The 22472-nt window shown below is 45.3% G+C and overlaps 1 protein-coding gene across 1 annotated transcript in view; it reads left to right on the top strand.

Annotated features, from left to right (window-relative positions):
• The first annotated feature begins 2018 nt into the window (after positions 1-2018).
• The window catches only part of Rab40b (RAB40B, member RAS oncogene family), a 32108-nt gene continuing 11654 nt past the window's right edge, over positions 2019-22472 (top strand). Inside the window, exon 1 of the mRNA XM_021213069.1 lies at positions 2019-2266. Within this exon, the coding sequence (XP_021068728.1) occupies positions 2122-2266 (145 nt within the window). The 5' untranslated portion in view covers positions 2019-2121. The remainder of the gene's footprint in view (positions 2267-22472) is intronic.

Genomic DNA, 22472 nt, shown 5'->3' with positions numbered 1-22472 from the left:
GATATGTGTGTTTGTATTTGTGTGTGTGTGTGTGTGTGTGTGTGTGTGTGTGTGTGTAATAAAAAGTGATTTATAAGACTGACTTACACAATAGAGCTTGCATGATGGAAAGGCTGAGAACCTCATAGCCCAGTAAGCAAGATGACTCAGCTCCGGGTCTAATGCTAAAGACCTGGAAGAGTCCTGGAAAGCTACCAGTATTCAGTTCCCACGGGAAGCTGGAGTGGATGGATAGCAGTGCAGGTGGCTGTGGCAACAATGCATACAGTTAGGAGAAAGAAAGGCACTCAATTGATACTGCTTCTCCTTGTACTCTTAATGTCCGTACATCTTCATGTAAGATGGTAGCTACTTAATCTCTTCTCCCTCAGTACTCTCTGGAAACACCCTCACAGACATGCCAAGAAGTGTGATTCTTAGGTGACTTCAGATCCTACCAAGTTGAGGAGATTACCAATCACAGGATTACAGGCAAGCCATCACACTAGCTAAACTCTTACCTCAGATGCTGTCATCCCACATGGATGACACTGATAGGCTGGTGAGATATGAGCTGTGACAGAAAAAGGCAAAAGTAGAATTTATCTAATATACTCTAGTGCAACTTTAGTTGGCAAATCAGTAGAGAAAGGCTGTCTGGACTCAGACATTCTAAAGGGCTCTCTCTAAGGAAGGTTTTCTGTGTGGGCAGTTAAGCGATTATTGCCATGTCATGGTCCTCTGAAATAATTACAGATCAGGTATTCTTGGTGAGCAACAGTGTAATCTTGAGTCAAAGATTGTCTCCTTTTGAGTCAAAAATGGCTCAGTGAGACCATCAATTCTAGCTGGGCAGTGGTGGCTGATACCTTTAATACCAGCACTCAGGAGGCAGAGGCAGGCAGATCTCAAGACCAGCCTGATCTACAAAGCCAGTTCCAGGACAGCAAGGGCTACTTAGGGAAACCCTGTCTTGAAAAACCCTATCTCAATTACCTATTCTAAACTGGCAACCACATCTTGTAATTAGAGCTTATTATCATCAACTCTTTGAAAGGATAGTGTTCCTGCAGGGAGGCAGCGGTCACCTTGCTCCGAGACCAGCCTGTTCTGAGCCAAGCCGGCCTTGTCCTGAATCACAGCACAGTCGTGGCGCTTACTTAGAACAATGTTCACAAACGCTTTCGTAATTTTCTTCCACTGCTTTTTCTTTTCCATCCGGAATCATATGCTTCTTAACAGAGAGGAGGCACGAGTGCAAGAGGTGCTTCCACTTCAGGTTGTATAAAGATGTAGGTAGCAGGGATGCTAAACTATGATTACTCTAAATAACTTAGTTCCCACTGGTGAGGTGCTCCTGAGCAGAGAGCAGATTCACTGCTCCCTTGGGGTAAAAGAGATCAGAGACAGACAGGTCCCTGTCATGTGCTCTCAGCCAACAATCTCGCGGGCACACGATGCACACACACACACACACACACACACACACACAGACATGCATGGACAGAAACCCGTGGAGGCCTCGAGGCACCCACTAGCAGACACCTTTAGAGGTGCACTTGTCCATGTGTCCACTTGGTGCTGAAACTCACAACTGCCTGTAACTTTAGTTACATCTGATGCCTACATGAACACATGAACATGCTAAACTCTCATGCTAGCATTTAAAACTCTGTGGAGCTGCGGGACAAATCCTCGTTACCAGGCAGGGACTCAACACTTCCCACACCAATCTGGAGCCAGCTCCTGTTATGCACTGATACAGGGGAGGGAGTAAACAGTGACCACGCCCCTCCTCTCTACGCCTCTGTTCCATTGGTTGCAGGAGCAAACCTCTCCCCCCTTCTGTTTCTTCTGGCTCGGCCTTCGGACCTCCATTGGCTTAGGCAACAAGTCCTCCCAAGAGAGGCGGTGGGCGTGGTGCGGAGGCGTTAAGAAATAGATGGGCGAGCTTGCTAACCAATGAGCATGTGAGTATACCTCAGCAACTGAGGCTCGCCAATGGCAAGGTAAGGTGGGCGGGGCTCTCCAGCTGTCAAGCGCCCCCGACCGGTGGGGTGTTCGAGGGGCCCGTGGCGCTCGGGGACCCTCTGCCGCCTGCGCGCAGCCTTGGACCGGTATGGGCGGGGTGGCTGGGCCGGCATGATGAGCTCCCTGGGCAGCCCGGTGCGGGCCTACGATTTTCTACTTAAGTTCCTGTTGGTGGGCGACAGCGACGTGGGCAAGGGAGAGATCCTGGCCAGCTTGCAGGACGGAGCAGCCGAATCTCCTTACGGCCACCCAGCGGGTGAGCGCGGCCACAGCACCCGAAGGCGCGCAGCGCTTGGGTGTCGGTGCGAGTGGCCTCTCCAGCGTGGGTCTAGTCCCCGGAGCGGCTGGGCAGGGCTAGGTCCAGCATGCTGGGGAAGACTGAGCTCTGTGGGCGGAGTCCGCAAAGCAGCTCAGGGTGGGCGTCGAGGGAGATCGCAGGTGCTAGCGACGTGTTTGGGAGAAGTGCGTGGGATTACGGGAGGCGTGGGCAGAGAGGAAAGGGTCCACGGAGCAGAGGAGACCACAGTCTCCGAGGCTATGACCTTTTGGTGCGTGGCACTGCAAGCAGAGAGCAGAGAGTAGCAAGACTAGACTCCAGCCTTTGATTCCAAGCACCAAGCTCTGTGTCCTAATGGACAGGACTTCCAGGAGGAGGAGGAATCTAAGTGATCCTGTAGAGTTGGCTAGGGTGTAGGAAAGAACCCAACTAAGAGGCTGGAGTCTAGGAGACTGGACACGGGTGAGACCAGAGCGTCTCAGGCTCCAAGGCAGTGACCAGTGTGTGTCCTAGAAGCCTGGGGTTTGAGACCTTGCACCCCAGAGGAAGGAGACAGAGTGGCAGAATCCCGAGCAGAACATCCAAAAATAGTCAGGTAGTGATCCATCCCTCCCACTGTGGCTGTGCACGGACTTCTGTGACTGCCTATTGTGTTGTTGTGGGGGTTTCAACACATCTTTCTAATACAGACCCTGTCCTGAGGCCTGCCACCCTCTGTTCTTTGGGCTTGCAGACTGCTTCCTGCATCTCCAGCCCCCTGGCAATGCCACAAGGCAAGGCCCTAAAACTGTGTGGTCCAATGCCAGTAACTGCCAGGTTGGACCACACAGATTTAGACCTTTCCTTTAGGACAAAGCTCTGTTGGACAGCATTACTGCGAGAGCAAGAGCGTGACTCAAGACAACCCTGTCTTCAGGTCCTGGTTCTCAATGAAATACCCAGGCTTCAGCAGAGATAAAATGTTTAACAAACCCCCAAAGAGGACATGAGTCCCACGGTAGATGACTGATGTGGGCAGAGAGAAAGATATCGATGACGTGTGAACAGACTTGCTACTGGTTGGCTCGAGCAAGGCCCACTGCACTTCTGTTGCTTTTCTCTGTATTCTGTTGTCAACATGGTCTAAGAGATTGCAGAGAACTGATGCCGTAGCTGTGGCCATTGTGGCTTTTTGATTTACTACACATTTCTCTTAGGGCTAAGAAAAGAGCATGGAAAGAGCAGGCCAGGTATGGCAGCTCACACCTGTAATCCCAGCATTCCATGAGTTTGAGGCCAGCCTGTGCTACAATATGAGACCCTGTCTGGGGAAAAAAAAAAAAAAACACAGAATGGGAGGGAGTAAAATAGAGAGGGGAGATTTAAAAAAAAAAGCAGGAAAATAAACAAGTAGGAGCGAGGTAAATGTTATGAAGCTTGGGTCATTATTTTGTTATAAGGACATTCTCTCAGTCTCTGAGAGTCTCTTGGTGCTCTGGCAGTAGAAGATGCGGTGTTCCCAGCTTCACTTTCCACTCTCTTCCTCCATGTCCGGGTTTTGTAGCCCACTTTGCAATTTCCATACTGCAGAGGTTTGGAACACTCAATTTCGTTTTGTAGATCTATTACCGGTGCTCAGTATTTGTGCAGTATTTAAATGAATGCCGCCCTGGCTAACTCTTAACTATAGCTACTCCTGAGTTTAAAACCTTTTCCAGTTGCTTGCGCCGAGAATACATTGTGTCTTTGGCTGCACATAGTGTTCTTAGACTGTCCTGCTCTTTTCCCCCCAATACCTGGTAACTTGTTCACAGTCTTTCTGGTATTTGATGTTGACATGGTGAAAACATCATGTCAACTGATTTTCTAAATGGGAGATTTGCCTTTCTTTAGGAATTTTTGAAGACTGTTTTTCTTTGCCTTACCTTGCTTAATCAGGCCATGACTCAAAAATTTTGATATGTGTGTATTTTGAATTCCTAGATAAAAGAAATACTTTCTTAATTTCAGAGGAATTTGATCTGTGTCCATAAAGTATCTCCCATTGCTTTTGTGTTGATTTCTCATTTACAAAAAATGACTACAAGCTGGCTTAAAGCAGCAGGAGTTTATCCTCTATGCAGTTTGGCATCAGTAGAACATCGTTTCTACATGGAGCTCTGGGAAAATATCTTCTTAGATTTTTCAGCCTTCAGAACCTTCCTGCACTCTGGGGTTCTTGGCCCCTCCCTTGGTCTTCAGAGACATTGGTAGGCAGTGATCTTTCTCAGGCCTTCTCTCTGACATGAACTCTCCTGATTACCTTTTTTTTTTTCACTTCAGAGGACACAGTGATAATTTTTTGTCCACAGCAACAATCTGAGACAGTATCTCTGTCTCAATGCTGTCTATTGCCACCTTTCATTCCGTTGCAATGCTAGGGTTCCTCACCAAGTACCCTAACATTCACACATCGTGGGGGATCAACATGAGCACTGACTACAGGTCTTCTGTTCTGCCCTGTGTGTTTATGCTGGACACCATGCTGTGTTTTCCATGAGCGTTCACCTCTTTCTACTTGCTTTAGTTATTAATATTTTGTCTCTTTCATCTGGCTTTCTATGAATGTATTGACTTTCTTTGTTGAGCATTTTGATTTTAGTGAATTGTTTACAGCTATTTCTGTAGTTGTTAATTCAGGAATGATGTCATTTCATTTTTTTTTCTTTCTTTTGATTTAGATTTTTTTTTTAAAGATTTATTTATTTATTTTATGTATATGAGTATACTGTAGCTGTCTTCAGACACACCAGAAGAGGGCATCAGCTCCCATTACAGATGGTTGTGAGCCACCATGTGGTTGCTGGGAATTGAACTCTGGACCTCTGGAAGAACAAACAATGTTTTTAACCACTGAGCCATCTCTCCAACCCCCTTGATTTAGTTTTCACATTTTATTAAAAATCACCTTAAGGTACTGGAGAGATGGTTCAGTTAAGAGCACTTGCAGCTCTTCCAGAGGACCTGAGTTCGATTTCCAGCATCCACTTGGTGCTGGAACTCACAACTGCCTATAACTTTAGTTCCAGGGCACCTGGTGCCTTCTTCTGGCCTCTGTAAGCATCATATGTGTACATGCTGCACATACATGTATGCAGTCAAATCATTCATAAAGTAAAAATAAATGAGCCCTAAAAAGGAAAAATGGGGGAGATGGAGATAGCTCAGTACTTGAGAGCACTGACTGCTCTTCCAGAAAACCTGAGTTCAATTCCCAGAAACCACATGGCAGCTCACAAGTGTTTGTAACTCCAAGATCTGACACTCTCACACAGAAATACATGCAGATAAATAAAATATTTTAAAAAACCATAAAAGAAGAAATACTCCAAAACAAATCCTTTTTGAATTCATACTTTTCTGACTTAATGTTCTGTTAATTTGTTGTGTTGTCAAAGTGGCCAGAGTGGACTCTCTTTTTGTTGTTGTTGTTCCTTGGGTCCTTTGTCATGTTTTCTTTCCTCTTAACTTTCTGAGGTGAAACATACGTATAGAATGGTGCACATTCTGTTATTACATAGTTCAGTGGATTTCCACGAACCTAGCATGTCATGTCACCAGAGCCCAGATTGAAACATGACACTGCCAGGCTCCTGAAGCCCATGTTCCCTCTTCCAGCCACAGCATACCCTCAGCATGGTCACACTCCTGGATTTTCACAGAGTGGATCCCTCTTGCCTGAATCTACTCTGTGGGAAAGAGAATCACACAGTGTGTGCTCTCTGAGAGGGCTTCTCCTGCTCCTTTGTGCGTGTGAGGTTCTCGCCCCGTGTATGTGGGCATGGCTGTTTGTTCTCATTGTGAATCCCCGGTATGGTTGGCCGTACTATGGCTTGCTGATCCTCCTGGTTATGGGATTTGTGTGGTTTCCAGTTACTGACTACAGTGGGTTTCTTTGCTGTACCCACATAATCCACATCTTTTTCATTTATGTTACCAGGGCTGAGTTTGAGACATGTCTATAGGGCTGAGTGTGTAGGCTAGTCATACAGAATGTGCCTGCCATATGTGTGGCCAGGGACCCAGTTCCCATAAGCACACACACACACACACACACACACACACACACACAAAATAACAGATATGGATACTTACACGTACATTTAGCATTGGCACATACTCCTAAATATTTTGTAATTTACATTTCTACCTGCAAATGACAAGAGCTGTGGTGGCTTGTACCCTTACCAACACTTATTACTTTCCTTTGAAATTTTAGCTATTTCCATTTGTTTAGTTTTTTAAATTTTTAAAAAGTTTTTGTATTTTGCCTTCCTGTTTGTAGGTGCCCGGGGCCCATAGATATCAGAAGAGGATGTTGGATCCCCTGGGAATGGAATTATGGAAGGTTGTGAGCTCTACATGTAGGTGCTGGGAACTGAACCCAGGTTTTTTTTGCAAAAGCATCGTGGGCTGTTACGTGCTAAGCCATCTCTCTGGCCCCTCTTGTTACTTATTTTGGAAGGGCTGGGGATGTTGCTCATTTGGCAGAGTGCTTTCCTAACACACATGAAGCCATAGATTTGCTCCTCAAAACCATATTTAAAAAACAGAGCAAGGGACTGGAGAGATGGCTCAGTGGTTAGGAGCACTGGCTGCTCCTCTAGAGGTTCTGGGTTCAATTCCCAGTATCCACATGGCAACAGACAACTGTCTATGACTCCAGGTCCAGGGGATCTGTAGCACCAAGCATGTATGCAGTGTGTGTGTGTGTGTGTGTGTGTGTGTGTGTGTGTGTGTGTGTGTACATGTGTATATATATGCAGACAAAATACCCAAACACGTAAAAAGATTAATCTTTTTAAAAAACTAGATATCAGTAATCTCAGCATTTGAGAGAACAGGTTGAAACAGGGGGATTAGTAGTTCAAGACTAACCTTGAATATGCAGCAAGCTCTAGGGCAGCCTGGACCACATAAAATCAGGCCTCAGAAAACAAACAAAAGGATTCTAGTTAGATTAAACACATTTTTTTTCATTTTTAAATTTCTTCTTTAATAAAATATTCAAGTCATTGTCTTTTTCTTATAGTTTGACTATTTTTAGTGTTGGTAGGCATGTTTAAAAATATTATTCTGTTTGTGAATCTTTGTGTCTGTTGTGCACAGTGACTCTCCTCTGTGCATCAGTTTGTCAATCTTTTAGTCGTGATTTTGGACAAACAGGAGACTCTAATTTTAACATAACCCAAATTACTAGGGTCTCATGGTTAGAACAGAGTTTCATGTGACAAGTGTCTTCCTACTGCCGAACAATGAATATGTCCCCCTGAGTTCTGTTGTTCCACCTTTGATACTGATGGCTGCCTTACAGCCGAAATATGGTATGGTTTGTTTGTTTTCTATTGCTGTGATAACCATCACAACCAAAAGCAATTTGAGAAAGGTGTATTTTACTTTACAGCTTACATGGGCAGATGCCGTGGAGGAACGCTGTTGATCGGCTTGCTCAGTTTGATTTCTAGATATACAGAGGCCACCTGACCAGGGATGGCACTACCCACAGTGGGCTGGGCCCTTCCACATCAATCATCAATCAAGAGAACGCCCACCCCTACAGGCTTGCGTACAGGCCAGTCTAATGGAGGTATTCCTTCCGTTGAGACTTCTTCTTCTTGGATAACTCAAGCTTATCTCAAGCTGACAAAACAAACAAACAAGAAAACCCAAAACAATGAACACGGGAATCAACATCCAGTTTTAATTTTCTGACAGTTAGCTATGCAGTTGGAGAGATGTCTCTCTTTCTTTGGGCTACGTCTTTGACAGCATACTTGGCATACCCTCTGCGTGTGAGCAGTTGGTCTGTATGTTGGCCGGTTTCTTTGACAAATATCTGAGGTATTCACTTTAGGAAGGAAAAAGGGCTTGTTCAGCTCACGATGTTGGAGGTTGTACTCATGCTTTGGGGCCTGGTGCAAGGCATCAGGTACACCATGGTGTGAGCGTGTGGAAGAGGAAAGCCCTGTATCTCTTCAGAGAGCAAAGAGGGGGCTGAGGTCCCACTGTGACCTAGGGCTTCATACCAGCCCTCTCAAGGGTTCCACCATTTCCCAAACCATCACCCTAAGAGCAAACCCTAAGCATGTAGGGCCACTGCGGACATCCATTCAGATGACAGCAGTTGGTTTGTCACCCCCTGAGCATGCGTCAATCACTCAGACTCTTCCTGTGTTGCTGAGAGATTCTTGTGAGATGCACGTTCTCTTTATCCTAACCATGTGTAGATAAACCTTCCCATGTGTCATCTTGGACATTTACAATCCTTTGTCCTGCAGCCTGTGAGAACCCTTACTATGCTGTCTGTTTCCTGGGGGTAGCTGTCTTCCATTATTGTGGTGACTATGGTAATTTTTCTCCTGCACCCAAGGTTCTCACTCACTCCTGTCCAGTAAGCAGGTCTCCAGTTCAGCACTTCTAGAATGTTCTTTTTATTTATTTTTCCAAGTAGGCATGGAGTTGAAGAGGATCAGTAGCCATACCACATTTCTTCTCACACCCCTACCACCAACAACAGGTTTCTTCTTTGCCTCAACTGGTGACACTTCCCATACCAGCTTGTGACCCTCTGAAGGCTTTTTTGCACTTTGTGAATTTCATTGGTGGTGAATAAGATTGGTAGATTAAACAGACCCCAAATACTACATCTGCTGCTTCCCAAATGCTTCCAGGAAACCAGGCATGTCATGTTCTCTGACTACTTCCCTTCCTGGGCGATGTTGCCAGCTCCTTTTTCTCAGAAAAATATCCATGTATATGTTAGAGGGGGCCTAGCATCCCAGAGGCCGTGTTCAATACCAGTACCACAGACAAAAATGCAAAATTCAGCTTTATTGTTTTCATGCACACAGAAGCATTTCTGTGTAATAATACAGAGGTAATAATAATTTCCGTGTATTGAAAGTGTGCAAGAGCCATTCCTCAAGACGAAGTTATATTATCAGAGGATGAATATCACCCTTAAGGTGGCATGTCCTGTGGAAGAGCTAGGATGTGGGCAGGCAGGCTGGCCTAGGAGGCTGTGCTAGATGCCCGCCACCCTTAGAAGTTTATCTCCAAGATCTAATGTTCAGGAAAGTCCTCTCTTCCACACAAAGAGCATTAGGCTTCTATACTCAGTGACTCAATTGTGATCTTTTCCCCTTTCTTTGTGCTCCTGACAAATGTTCCTCCCAGACCTGTGTGTTTCCTCATCTCTCTGTTCTGCCAGCAACCGACCGTACATTTGCTCACTTAAAAAGCTACCCTGCTGGTTTCCCATGGCAACCTCTTTGAGACTTAAAACATGTTGTATAAAGTCATTGCCTTCCAGTGTGAACTCAAGGGTCCTAACCTGAGCCCGTGCCCTTTGCAGAAGCTCCCTAAGGAGAGGCTGATTCCCTACTGCTTTACAGAAGGCGCTACCACTTATAAGCACACAATGAATTTTTTTAAATGCAATTTTTTTAACGTTCAAATGCTTCTGTGTGTTTGAAAATGATAAAGCTGCATTTTGCATCTTTTCTGTGGTACTGGTATTGAACACAGGGCATCCTGGGTGCTAGGCAATGGTCAAACTTAGCCCTTCCCCCAGTGGGTGTGGGTGTGCGCGCGCAAGCACACTACATCTCATGTGTATAGGACAGCTTTCAGTAGTCAGTTCTCTCCTTCTGCTATGTGAGTCCTGGGGATGAAACTCAGGCTTTGATGCCTTTATCTGAGCCATCACTCCAGCCTCAAAATAAATGTTGAAAGAGTTTATACGGGACTTGGCATGTGGACTGGCTGTGTAGATAGAATGCTTGCCTAGCACGCATGAAGTCGTGGGTTCAATCCTCAACACTACGTATGCTAGACATACTGATTCACACTTATCTTTCTGCCACTCCGGCGGTACAGGCAGGAAGATCAGAAGTTCAAGGCTAAAAAAAAAAAAAAAAAGAAGAAGTTCAAGGCTAGGCTGAGATAATGAAGCTGTCTTATTTTGAAAAAAAAAAAATGTTTACGACATAAAAGCACAGCTCGCAGGAATGTCTTCATGTTTCTTGTTGTCTCAGTCTGGCCTCAATCCAGTTGGTCTCACCCTTTTAAGGCTTTTTAGAATCTGTGATGAGCTTTGGGCTTCGCCACAGGTCCTTTCTTTATCACTCAGAGGTGGCTTCCCACCCACAAGTGGTGTGGGCAAAACATCAGTGCAGGAGTCCAGGAAAACATCTCCGGATATTGGCATTACGACATCTCATCTCCACCTGGCGGACACTGCCTCCATAGGTGGACAGTGCAGGGGGGTAGAGTAGAGCGTTTCCCCTTGTTTTGTAAGCAGCAATGTGTCTAGTACCTGGTATACTGTTGACCCCTGTAGAGTGGACAGAAGGTTTCTCTTCTTTAAAAAAATGTATATGGGTGTTTTGCCTGCATGTGTGACTGTGTACCACATTCATGCAGTACCCAGAGATCACAAGAGGGCACTAGATCTCCCGGAACTGGAGTTACAGTGGGTTGTTAGCCACCATGTGGGTGCTGGGAACCGAAGCTGGGGCCTCTGGAAGGACAAGTACTCGTAAGTAACTGACCCATCTCATCAACCCACCAAGTAACTTTTAAAAGCCTCATTGCTGTTTATAGAAGTTCATAAGTATGGAGCTATTTGTATATCCTCAGGAAGTTTGGATGGTTTTAGCTTTGTCTTTCGATAGCATGACTTTTTATTGACTTTTTATTTATTCATCATGCCATGGCATGTGTGTTAAGGACATTGGACAGTTTATAGGAGTTGGTCCTGTCCCTTCTGCCATGTGAGCTCCAGGGATGAAATCTGAGGCATTAGGTTAGGTGACAAGTGCCTTCATTCACTGAACGGTCTTACCAGCCTACAAAATTATTCTTCTTTCATGGATGAATTTGGCTATATGCTTTGGTTTCTTTTTTTTTTTTCTTTGTCTTAACCAGATTTGCATTCTGTGATATTTAGCTCTTGCGGGGGTGGGGGAGTTACTTGTTTTAGTTTGAGACAGAATTTCACCGTGTATCCCTGGCATAACTCACTGTGAAAACCAGGCTGGTCCTGAACTCATAGAGATCTGCTTGCCTCTGTCCCCTAAGTTTTAGGATTAAGGGCGTGTGCCACCATGACTGGTGTAGATCCTAAACTCTCTTCTGTCCCACAATTACAACTTCATTGAAAATTTGACACCAAAACAGAAAACCATGATTGTGTACCTTACAAAATGTCTTGGGAGAGTAACCAAACTTGAATTAGGGCTTTTTTTTTGTGAGAGTACAGCCATTCAACATATTTGTAGGTATCGCTAATGTTGCTTTCTTCTAAATGAACAGCCTTCTGCGAGTCTGGCTTTCCTTCCTTTATGCTGGAACAATCTACACAAAGAACTGTTTGAACATGACCAAAACTGTGGTAATCTCCTGATATCTTAGACATTTTACATCTACGAAATAAGAATTTGGACTTTGGGGCTGTCTAGATGGCTCAGTGGGTAAGGGTATTTGACATCAAATGCATGTCTGTATACCACAAGTGTGCAGTGCTTGCTGAGGCCAGAAGAGGGCACTGAGTCCCCTGAAGCTGGAATTACAGTCGGTTGTGAGTTGCCATGTGGTTGACTGGGAACTGAACCCAGATCCTCTGTAGTGGTTTTTTGTTTTCTGAGACAGGGTCTCTGTGTAGCCCTGACTGGCCTGGAACTCACTCTGTAGACCAGGCTGACCTCGAACTCAAGAGATCTGCCTGCCTCTGCCTCCTGAGTGCTGGAATCACAGGTACACACCACCACTGCCAGGCTGCAACCGGTGCTCTTAACCACAGAGACATCGCTCCAGCACACTGATTTTAAACTCTTAACATATTGTATAGAATCCAAACCTCCACCAGGTCACAGTTGAGTCCCGAACCCTTTACTAACAGGGGAAGTACCATATGATTCTTGTCCCTAGAGTCAGCTGAGAGAGTGACAGCAGTATACTTGCACCATCAGGAGCCCAGGTAGAGAGATGCTCCCTCTGTGTTAGTGCCAGAGCTTGAGAGTCAAGCTAAAGTCCAGGGTGCTGTGGTCTCAGCGAGGCTTCCCTGGTCCTAGATGCTGGCGGTCATGTTTTAGGACGAATCCTATAATGTTGTTGTTAAAGAATAACATAGGCCCTCACAAATGCTCAAGCTTTGGGCCTGGGGCAAAATGGGCCTCACACGGTTGCTACATTGTATGGAATGTGTGTTCCAATTTCTTACAGTTACTGGTTAATTACCCTCCTCCAAACATGACATTTGAATTACCAGTGTGTTATTTACATTGTAGCTTGTGACAGGATTGGTTTGATTGGCTTAATTAAAAAGCATGTTTAGAAAGACTCATAAATATCTGTATTAAGCAGTAATTGGCCTTGACATGTGGAGTGTTAATTATTAATGCAAAAGGTTGTTATCTTAACAGTAAAATATTCACTGACTACTATGAATAGTACACAGTTCTCTCTAGATTAATAATATCTAACCATAGATGAAATTGGCTTCTTCTGGTCAGAATGCTGTGTGTGTTGGGGAGGTCACTGACTAACTGTGGGATTTGGATAGAGTCAGTTTAGCATGGTACAGAAATTAATACCATAATACTACTTGCGGGGACTAAGTGGCTGGTGTGGGCGGAACCTGCAAAGGAGTGTTTCCAACATCCTTAGCCTGCAATGTCTTCCCTGGAGCCTGAGGCTGCTGAAGGGAGGTGGGGGGGTGGGCTTTCACGTGCTGCCAGTGGAGGAAGGGTTCCTGAGTGGCTGTGACAAGTGATAATAAGGAAGCCTTACAATGCAGCCGTGATTCTCTCCCAGAGCTTAAGGCAGAGCCTAGAATCAAGGTGTCAGATAACCCTGCTGACAGGGCTTGGGGGAGGACCCTTCCTTGCATTCCTACTTCTTAGTACCCTTAATCCTTGGTTCTTTGGCATAGGTAGGCTGGCTCTAGACTCTGCCTGCATTGTCAGAGGATTTCCTGCATTTCCCAGATCTCTACATCTCCTGTCCTCCTAAGCTTGTCAGGCACTGGATTAGGGCCCACATTAATCATCATGGCCTTACCATGGCTACATCTAAAACATTCCTATTTTCTGTTTCCAGATAAGGTTACATTCTGGGAATACAAGAAGACAGGAAATTTAGAGTGGAAACATTCACATTTTCAATACCTGAAAATGGGTATGGTCCCCATTTTAAAGGCAGGATTTTTCAAGGCAGGCCAAGAACTTACTGGGTAGCCAAGGATGATCTTGGATAATTTGTTTTTTGTTTTTAAGGAAACTCATTCTATGTAGCTCTGACTGGTTAGGACTCTATGTAGACAAGGCTGGCTTCTGCCTCCTGAGTGTTAGGATCATATGACATACTCTACCATTCCTGGTTCATGCAGAGCTGAGCATCAGACTCAGAGCTGTATAGTGCGTGCTGGGACAAGTACTTTGCCAACTGAGCTACACCCTCAGCCTGGTGTTACTCTTCTCATGAAAGCAGAACTGAGAGCTTGGATCCCCCAAAGACCTTTTCTTCCTGCAGCTTAATACTAGGACTCCTGGCCCATGTTGGTCTCTGTCAACTAGAACCTTATCAAGGGGTCCTCTTCTCCCAGGACCTCCCCAGAGTAAGCCTCATGCCCTCACCACTGGAGAGTTCCTACTAGGTTCCCCTGGTCATATGGTGACCGGAGTGCCCCAGTCCGACAAGCTTGCAGGTGACACACGGGCTTTGCCACAGTCATCTGTTTTCATCTCCTTTATCCAGTCTCTCCAGTAACATTTTCTAAATTGCAAAGAAGGAAGATAGATGTGCAAATAACTTTTTGTTTGTTTGTTTTTCGAGACAGGGTTTCTCTGTGTAGCTCTGGCTGTCCTGAAACTCACTCTGTAGACCAGGCTGGCCTTGAACTCAGAAATCCGCCTGCCTCTGCCTCCAGAGTGCTGGGATTAAAGGTGTGTGCCACCACCGCCCAGTTGCAAATAACTTTTTTAAAAGATTTATTTATATTTATTTTATGTGAATGGGTGTTTTGCCTCCACATATGTCTGCACACTATGCATATCCAGCGGCCATGGAGATTAGAAGTGGGTGTCAAGCCTTTTGAACTAGAGTTACAGTCAATTTTAGCCACCACTTGGGTGCTGGGAGCTGGACCCAAGTCCTCCACAGGAGCAGCCAAGGCTCTTAAGCATTGAGCTATTTCTCCAGCCCCACATGAAAGTAATTTTTTTTTCTTTAAGAAAATTTGTTTCTCTACAGAATTAATAGGGAAGTAGAATACATCTGTGCAAAATATATGTCTGCAAAGTGAGTCTCAGATCATATCTCTCAGACGGGCTTTCCTTTCCAGGTTCAAGCTTGTTAAAGACTCATGTCTTTTCGCAGCCTTCTTGCCCTCAATAACCATATAGATGCATCCTGCCACGGTGAGGGCAATCATTAGATAGCTGACCTTCACCCGGAGCTTGTTCTTTGCAGCATCAAGCATCTCAAACGGGATTGTCTCTGGGATCTCTTCCTCCTTGAAGTGGCCTGACCACAGCAGGGTCTTCTTCTCGGAGTCTGTGGGCCACAGCAGGATCTTCTTCTCGGAGTCTGTGAACCACAGCAGGGTCTTCTTCTCAGAGTCTGTGGACCACAGCAGGGTCTTCTTCTCGGAGTCTGTGGGCTTGTGCAGCGGCACCCCGTGTCTGTAAGACTGGGTTGGAGCTTTGGGACTTTCCTGTGGCTTGGTGCAGAATCCATTGATCCTCTTCAAGTCAGTGTTTCTGGTAAACCTTAGAGATGAGGAAGCATTTCTTTCATATAACCTAAGACAATGATGAAAGTAATTTTTATCTATTATCTCTAATAGCCTTTTATTTCTATTAATTGACATTATTATCCATTCACTATTCTTCACCACATTAGAAGAAATTCAAATTATATAGAGAGAAGCTAGAGAGGTGGCTCACCAATTAAAAACACTGAGTGTTCTGCTCTTCTAGAGGTCCTGAGTTCAATTCCCAACATCCACATGGTGGCTTCCAACCATCTATAACAGGAGCTGAGGTACACTGCTGGTGGTCAAGCATACATGCAGACAAAGACCTCACACATAAACTATATAAAGACATAAATCTTTAAAAATAAAACGAGAGAGAGAGAGAGAGAGAGAGAGAGAGAGAGAGAGAGAGAGAGATACTCACATGTATACATATAAACATATATTTTAATCTCATTATAGTTACCGTTGCCTTGGAAAATTGAAGAATATTAACCAAACTATAAGAAAGTATATTTTCAACCGAGCAGAGTTGTCACACACCTTTAATCCCAGCACTTGGGAGGCTGAGGCAGGCTCTGAATTGGAGGTCAGTCTGGTCTACAGAGTGAGTTTCAGGACAGTCAGGCTACTCACTCGGAGAAATCTTGTCTCAGGGAGAAAAAACCAAAAACCAAAAAAGTATATTTTAGAAATACAAGTTTTATCAGTTTCTTATAAGTAATGTTAAAAATGCATCTCCTATAATACTACTTTGTGGCAGGGACATCATATAGAGAGGCAATGGGGGTGAAAATCCAAGGAAATGTCTAGGTGGCCCAGTGGTTGGTCTGTGAGAAGTAACATTGTCTCACTATACAGACCAGTCTAACCTCAAACTGAAGATCCTTCTGCTACAGTCTCCCAGTTGCTGTGGTTACAAATGGCACCACCATGCTAATATCCACTTTCATTGTATGTTCACTTCCAAAAGACAGCTGTGTGGCTGGAAGCAGTTGCAGGACTCTCCCCTGCGCCAGTGCCTGCTCCGCTCTGCTTACTTGGTAGACACTTGTGGAAACATGCAAGGAGCCAGAGTAAGGGGGGAGCCTTGCAGCCTGGTCCCCTACAGAGCCAAGCCTCAGAGCCTATCCCTGAGGAAATGACACTCTGTGGAAATGAAGTTTCTACTAGCTCAGGGCCTAGTGGGAAATGGTTATAAAGAAGCATTTTACCCTGTCTAGAGAGTGTGTTCCTGGTTGTTGTACAGCATGGAGGAAAGCCAGGGCTAGAGGCCATGGAGGTCCTCATGAGCACCCAGCTCTAGGATCGGGTTCCTTCCTGACTAAGATGCTGGACAAGACGGGGCTCAAATCCTTGTTAGGGTTTAGTTGTGAAATGTCCTATAAAGGTCATGTGAGAAAGACTTGCTTGCCAGCTGGTGGGCTTTGGGGGAGGTCACAGGACTATGAAGGGTTGGACTTCATCAATGGATTGATTAACCCCTTGATGGGTTCATAACTTGATGGCATGATTAGGAGGTGGTAGAGACTGTGGGTCCTTGTTGAAGAAGACAGGCACATGGGGACATACCCTTGGAGGCACACATTCTCCTGGGACCCTTTCTCTTCTCTGCTTCTCTGTGTCATGAGGCAAGCAGCTCTGTTTATCATCTCACTGCAGGGCTCACAGGAGTCAGCTGACTGCGGACTGAAGCTTATAAAACTGTGAGACAAAACAAATCTTCCTTCGAGTTTATTTTTTTCAGGCACTTTTGACAGTGGTAGAAAATTGATCAGCTTGAGCAGAACTGTGCCAGGCCCTGAGCAGAATAACTTAGCCCATGCCTTGTCTTAGTTCTCGGGAATCGTGGCCACAGAGTGTCCATCTCAACACAGAGAGTCTGGATGTGCGCTGAACTAGTGTATCTGAAGGGGCTAGCAGAGTATGAGAGAAGGAGGTGCTCTGTACCTGGTAGAAATCCTCTCCTGAGACGGTGTCTCTCCATGGGCCTCACGCTCATGTTTGTTCTCTGGATCACACAGCTAAGGCCCATTAGGGTCAGTAGCTCACAAACACCAGGACAACTGCTCCTGTGTGCTCTATGGGAGCCCAGTTCCTGTGTGTTTTCTAGTTACCTGCAAGGGTAAAAGCAAGACAGAGACGGGCCCTTATACCTGCAGTCACCTCCCCTTCCTGTCCAGTCCCTGTCCAGGATCCTTTTGAACTTCAGTGTCCTAACATCCTAATTCTCTAAAGTCAGACCCTAGCATCTTCTAGGTTAATGGGGAAAGTGGCTCCCTGTTTAGGCCTTCCTGATAGTGACTTGCTATCCTTGGGCTGAATATAGTCACAACAACCGGAGCCTCCTTTACATCCTCTGAGCTAGGTTCCAACAAGGCATGCCTTTAATCCCAGCACTCAGGGTTATGGGGAGGCGGAGGCAGGCAGATCTCTGTAAGTTCGAGACCAGCTTGGTTTACAGCTGGAGTTCCAGGACAACCAGGGCTACACAGAGAAACCTTGTCTCCAAAAACCATTTAAAAAAAAAAAAAAAAGGTCAGATGCTCAGAAATAAAAATGTTAATTACATTTAATCAATATTTTCACCATAAGTGATCTTCTTGCATGAAGGGGTAAATTCCTGGCAGCTCACGTCCAGAAACAGAAGGAAGCAGCTGGTAGAGGAGTCAAAATAGATTTCTACATCATTTATTCATCTAAGCGTGTTAGAGAATAGTCTGGTGTGTGTGTGTGTGTGTGTGTGTGTGTGTGTGTGTGTGTGTGTGTGGTTTTCTTTTAAGGTTAACATTATCTTTCTCTTAGTAACCCTGTTATCCTGACCCATTCAGTGAACATTCTGACAAGCTCTGTTTTAGAAGCTCCCAGGCACTTTAATCACATTATTTTTCATTATTTATTATATATGTACACACACACACACACACGTTCTTGCATGCCTTGTCACCATGTCACACCTGTGGAGATAAGATGAAAACTTGCACGAGTTGGTTCTTTCCTTCCACCAATGGTGTCCCAGGAATCAAGTACAGCTGGCAAGCATCTTTACCCACTGAGTCATCATGTTCTGATAGGTGGGTACATTAGTCACGTTCAACAAATTTGAGGGTTTTTTGGGGGGTGAGGTTGTGGTACCGCTGACAGCATCAGTGTCAGAAATAGTGTCTCAAGGATCAAATGGTAGCAAAGGAAAAGAAATGGTAAAACAACAAATGAGGAGCTAATATCAAGAAAAAAACTGGAGAGAATAAAGCAAAATACATCAGAAACTAAGTTTACGGAAGATTCTTGTGTTGGTGAGCTTAAATCTAGCTGTGTGAGCCTTTGGCTTCTTTGTCTGTGTGCTATGTGGTCATATGGCTATATTAGATATTTATCTTTAATGAGAAACAGACAGACAGGCAGACAGACAGACAGACAGACAGACAGACAGACAGGTAGGCAAGTAGGCAGGCAAGCAGGCAGGCAGACAGACAGACAGACTTAACAGAGGACTGGTAGCTTCTCCCAGGGCCTGACATCCATACTCTGAGGAGATGCTGGGGGTTGGGCCACAGACCCTGGTCAGGTACCAGGATCTAAGCAGGCATAGTGCCACAGCAAGGCAAAGGACTCATCAAAGCATCAGGGATCCTGAAAGAGGTGGGTGTGTCCTATGCAAAGGGGTTTCAGGCTCCCTTAGGAGCCAGGCCTCTAACCCTAGAAGTCCAGAATACATGTGTGATTGACTCAGGTGATGGGTGATTGGGCAGCAGAAAGTGAACACTTGAAGCCTGGGTTTCCTCTGCCTCTTCCCTGCATGTGGGTGAGGCCCTGGGTACAGGGCTGGAGAGTGCCGGTAGGATGTTCCCAGCCCAGGTCCCATTGGCCCCGTAGGACACAGGTCTGCAGCGTGATGGAGTATCAGGAAAGGGCTGAGAGACAGCACCGTTGAGAGCCAGGAGGCCACACTTTCCAGAACTGAGTCTCCGGGTGCTTGTGTCACCTGGTCCCTTCTCCAGAGTTGTGAGAAATATATTTCAGTTGTTTGAAAGCAACATTATGGTGTTTTTGTTACAAGTAACCACAATAGCCTGAGAAAGCACTACCTAGCCCCATCCTAAATCCTCACTTACAGGGCTATAGAGAGGGTGGGAGAAAGATAGCATTGAGAGTGGCGATAAGGTAACTCTGAAGAAAGACCAAATCTCTCACGGCCTTAAAGGAAGTGAAGGGTCCATAGGACAAGGCTCTCCTCACCAGAGCACAGATGCTGGGAAAGCCACTCAGTCCTCAGAGCTCTGGGGTCAGACCTGCTCTTTCCTGCCCTTGGAGAACTGGTCTTTTGGGAGCAGGTTGTTCAGACAGCACGCTAATAATGGAAGTCTGAGTTAAACGGTTTTTGTTGTTGTTGTTCTAGATTTTCTTTTTAAATTTTATTTATGCGTATGTGTGTGGATATGTACACAAGGGTGGGTGCCCACAGAGACCAGAAGAGGGTGTCAGAGGCTACATGCGGTGGCGCACGCCTTTAATCACAGCACTCAGGAGGCAGAGTCAGATGATTCTTCGTGAGTTCAAGGCCAGCCTGGTCTGCAAGATCTGTGCTATCCAGAACTACCCAGTCTCACAACAAAACCACAAAACCACCAAGCAAGCAAGCAAAGAGCCAGAACGAAGAGACTGTTGGATACCCTGGAGCCAGAGTTACAACGGGCACTCAGAAATGCTGAGCCATCTGCTGGCCCCCTAGATGAATTTTCTTCTAAATTCTTGTGTATTTTCCCTTATAGGCATATGTAGGTCAGTGGACTTTATGTAAGGAAACGAGTATATCTTCGGTGGCTTTTCCCAGCTATGCCCTCCTTCCCACGCTCCTCCCCTTCTCTCTCTCCCCATATCTTCCTCTTTCCTTTCCTCCTTCCAGGCATTGTGCCCTGAACATTTTTGGTGAACAGAAAGGTTAACTCTAAAGAAGTTTAAGCAGAAAAAGATATTCCTACACCCTGTATCTGCCAAGCAGGTCAGGTCTTTTTCCAGGAGTGGCTGGATCCCAGGGCTACCAGGGTTTTCCAGACAGCTCCATGCTCAAGCCTGTGTGTTGCACTGCTTCTCGTGTTTCCTGTGTCCCTCCTCAGGAAGAAGCTGGTCTAGGACCTCTAAACTGGGTGGATGTTGTCAGTGATGGTAGCACATAGACCATGTAATAAGCAGTCTGTCCCTCTGTTTGGCCATTCAGAAGAGCTCTTAGGTTTCTGGCTTTTCTCTTGTGTCCAACATTGTTTGCAAGAGAGGACCGAGTCAGTAAATGTTAAGACAGGTACTGGAAACTGAAAACACAGTAGTACCTGGAATGAAAACTATCTCAGAGGAAAGATAGATGATAAAACAGATTTTGAAAAAGACTGAGAACAAAAGAGGGGGTTAAAAAAATGAAAAATAATAAAAAGAATATTGTGGGACAAGTTCACATTGCTTAACATCTTATTGATGATATTCCAGAAGGAGAAAACCCGATAGATACACAGTTCAAGAAAGCTTCTCGGGGTTGGGGATTTAGCTCAGTGGTAGAGCACTTGCCTAGCAAGCAAAAGGCCCTGGGTTCGGTCCTCAGCTCTGGAAAAAAAAAAAAGAAAAAGAAAGAAAGAAAGAAAAAGAAAGCTTCTCAATTCAAGCTTGACAGAAGTCTGTAATCCCAGCACTGGGGAGACAGAGGCAGGAGGACTGGGAGTTCAAGATCACCCTTGACTACATTCTGAGTTTGAGTTTAGCCAGGGCAACATCAGACCCTGTCTCAAAAAACAATGATATAAAAACAGAATGTGGGGCCGGGCGTGGTGGCACATGCCTTTAATCCCAGCACTCGGGAGGCAGAGACAGGCGGATTTCTGAGTTCGAGGCCAGCCTGGTCTATAAAGTGAGTTCCAGGACATCCAGGGCTATACAGAGAAACCCTGTCTCGAAAAACCAAAAATAAAAACAGAATGTTTCTGTTTAAGAGAACTGGCTGCTTTTCCAGAGAACCTGGGTTCAAAGGATCTAGTGCCCTCTTCTGGCCTCTATGGGTACTGCATGTGTGTGGTGCACAAGCAAAACACACATAAACATAAAATAAAAAATTTAAAAAGAAATATCCAGAATGCTTCTCAAAGTGGAAAGATCACTTCCCTGTGATTGAAAGTGCCCATAAAACAATCAACATGATAAACTTCCATCTAAGCACAAGTGTGAAGTTGCCAAGTGCTGCAGGAGAGATCAGCCTTGCATACTGGCTTGAGAGGAAATCAGATGGTGTTTGAAGGATAGAGGACCGGTTTGACACTGTACATCAGCAGAAACATAATTCTGAAAGGAAAGTATTCCCTACCTAATTCAAATCCCTACCGAGTTCAAAGATGAGTAAGGACAAACTAAGGACATTAAGAGCTCCACATCCACCTTCCACACATGCTTCTCAAGGAAGAACCAAGGAAATCATAAAGAGCTCCGAAGGCAGCAATGCCCCTGACCAGGCCAAGCAGGAAGAGTCTGATGGCCGATTTAGATAATCAGGAAGTTGAGTATGTATGTGTATGAACACACACACACATACACATACACAAACACACATATACTATATATATGTAATGTTTTATCGATCCAGGTATTAAACTCAGGGCCTGTGTGGCAAGAGCTTGCCCAGTGAACCATCTCCCTGATCCAGAGGCATTGTTTAGCTCTGGGTCAAACAAAGGTTTCAGGCTGAAGAGATGACACAGTTAAGAATACTTGGTGCTCTTTCAGGAGACTTCTAAAGAATCCATGTTCAGTTCCTACACCCACATTAGGCTGCTCTCAACTGTCCACCTCCTTTTCTGGTCTCTGTGGGCAAGCAGATACTTATAAAGATTAAAAGTGTGGGCAGGCAGCTGGGTGTGGTGGCACACACCTTTAATCCCAGCACTCGGGAGGCAGAGGCAGGCGGATTTCTGAGTTCGAGGCCAGCCTGGTCTACAGAGTGAGTTCCAGGACAGCCAGGGCTATACAGAAAAACCCTGTCTTGAAAAACAAACAAAACAAAAAAAGTATGGGCAGGCATGGTAGCACATGCTTATAGTCACAGGAGGCAGAGGCAGGAGTTACCATAAATTTGAAGCTAGCCTGGGAAACACCCTAAGACTCTGTCCGAAAAAAAAAGGTGAACAAAAAAACCAAAACAATTTTATGGGTATGATGAGACACATCTATAACTTCAACAATTGGGAGGCAAGAAGATCAGTTGTTCAAGGCAAGCTAAGGTACATATCAGGTTCAAAGCTAGCCTGGACTACCTGAGATCCTACCTCAAAAAAAAAAAAAGGCAAAATAATGGCTATTGGTGGGGACAACAAAAAAAATTTAAATAGAGTGGAACATGGGTAGGGTAGGGTAGGATGGCCTGCTATGCTTCTA

This window comes from Mus pahari, chromosome 14, assembly GCF_900095145.1.
Source record: "Mus pahari chromosome 14, PAHARI_EIJ_v1.1, whole genome shotgun sequence".
NCBI classification, from domain to species: Eukaryota; Metazoa; Chordata; class Mammalia; order Rodentia; family Muridae; genus Mus; species Mus pahari.
This window is presented reverse-complemented; position numbering and strand designations above follow the sequence as displayed.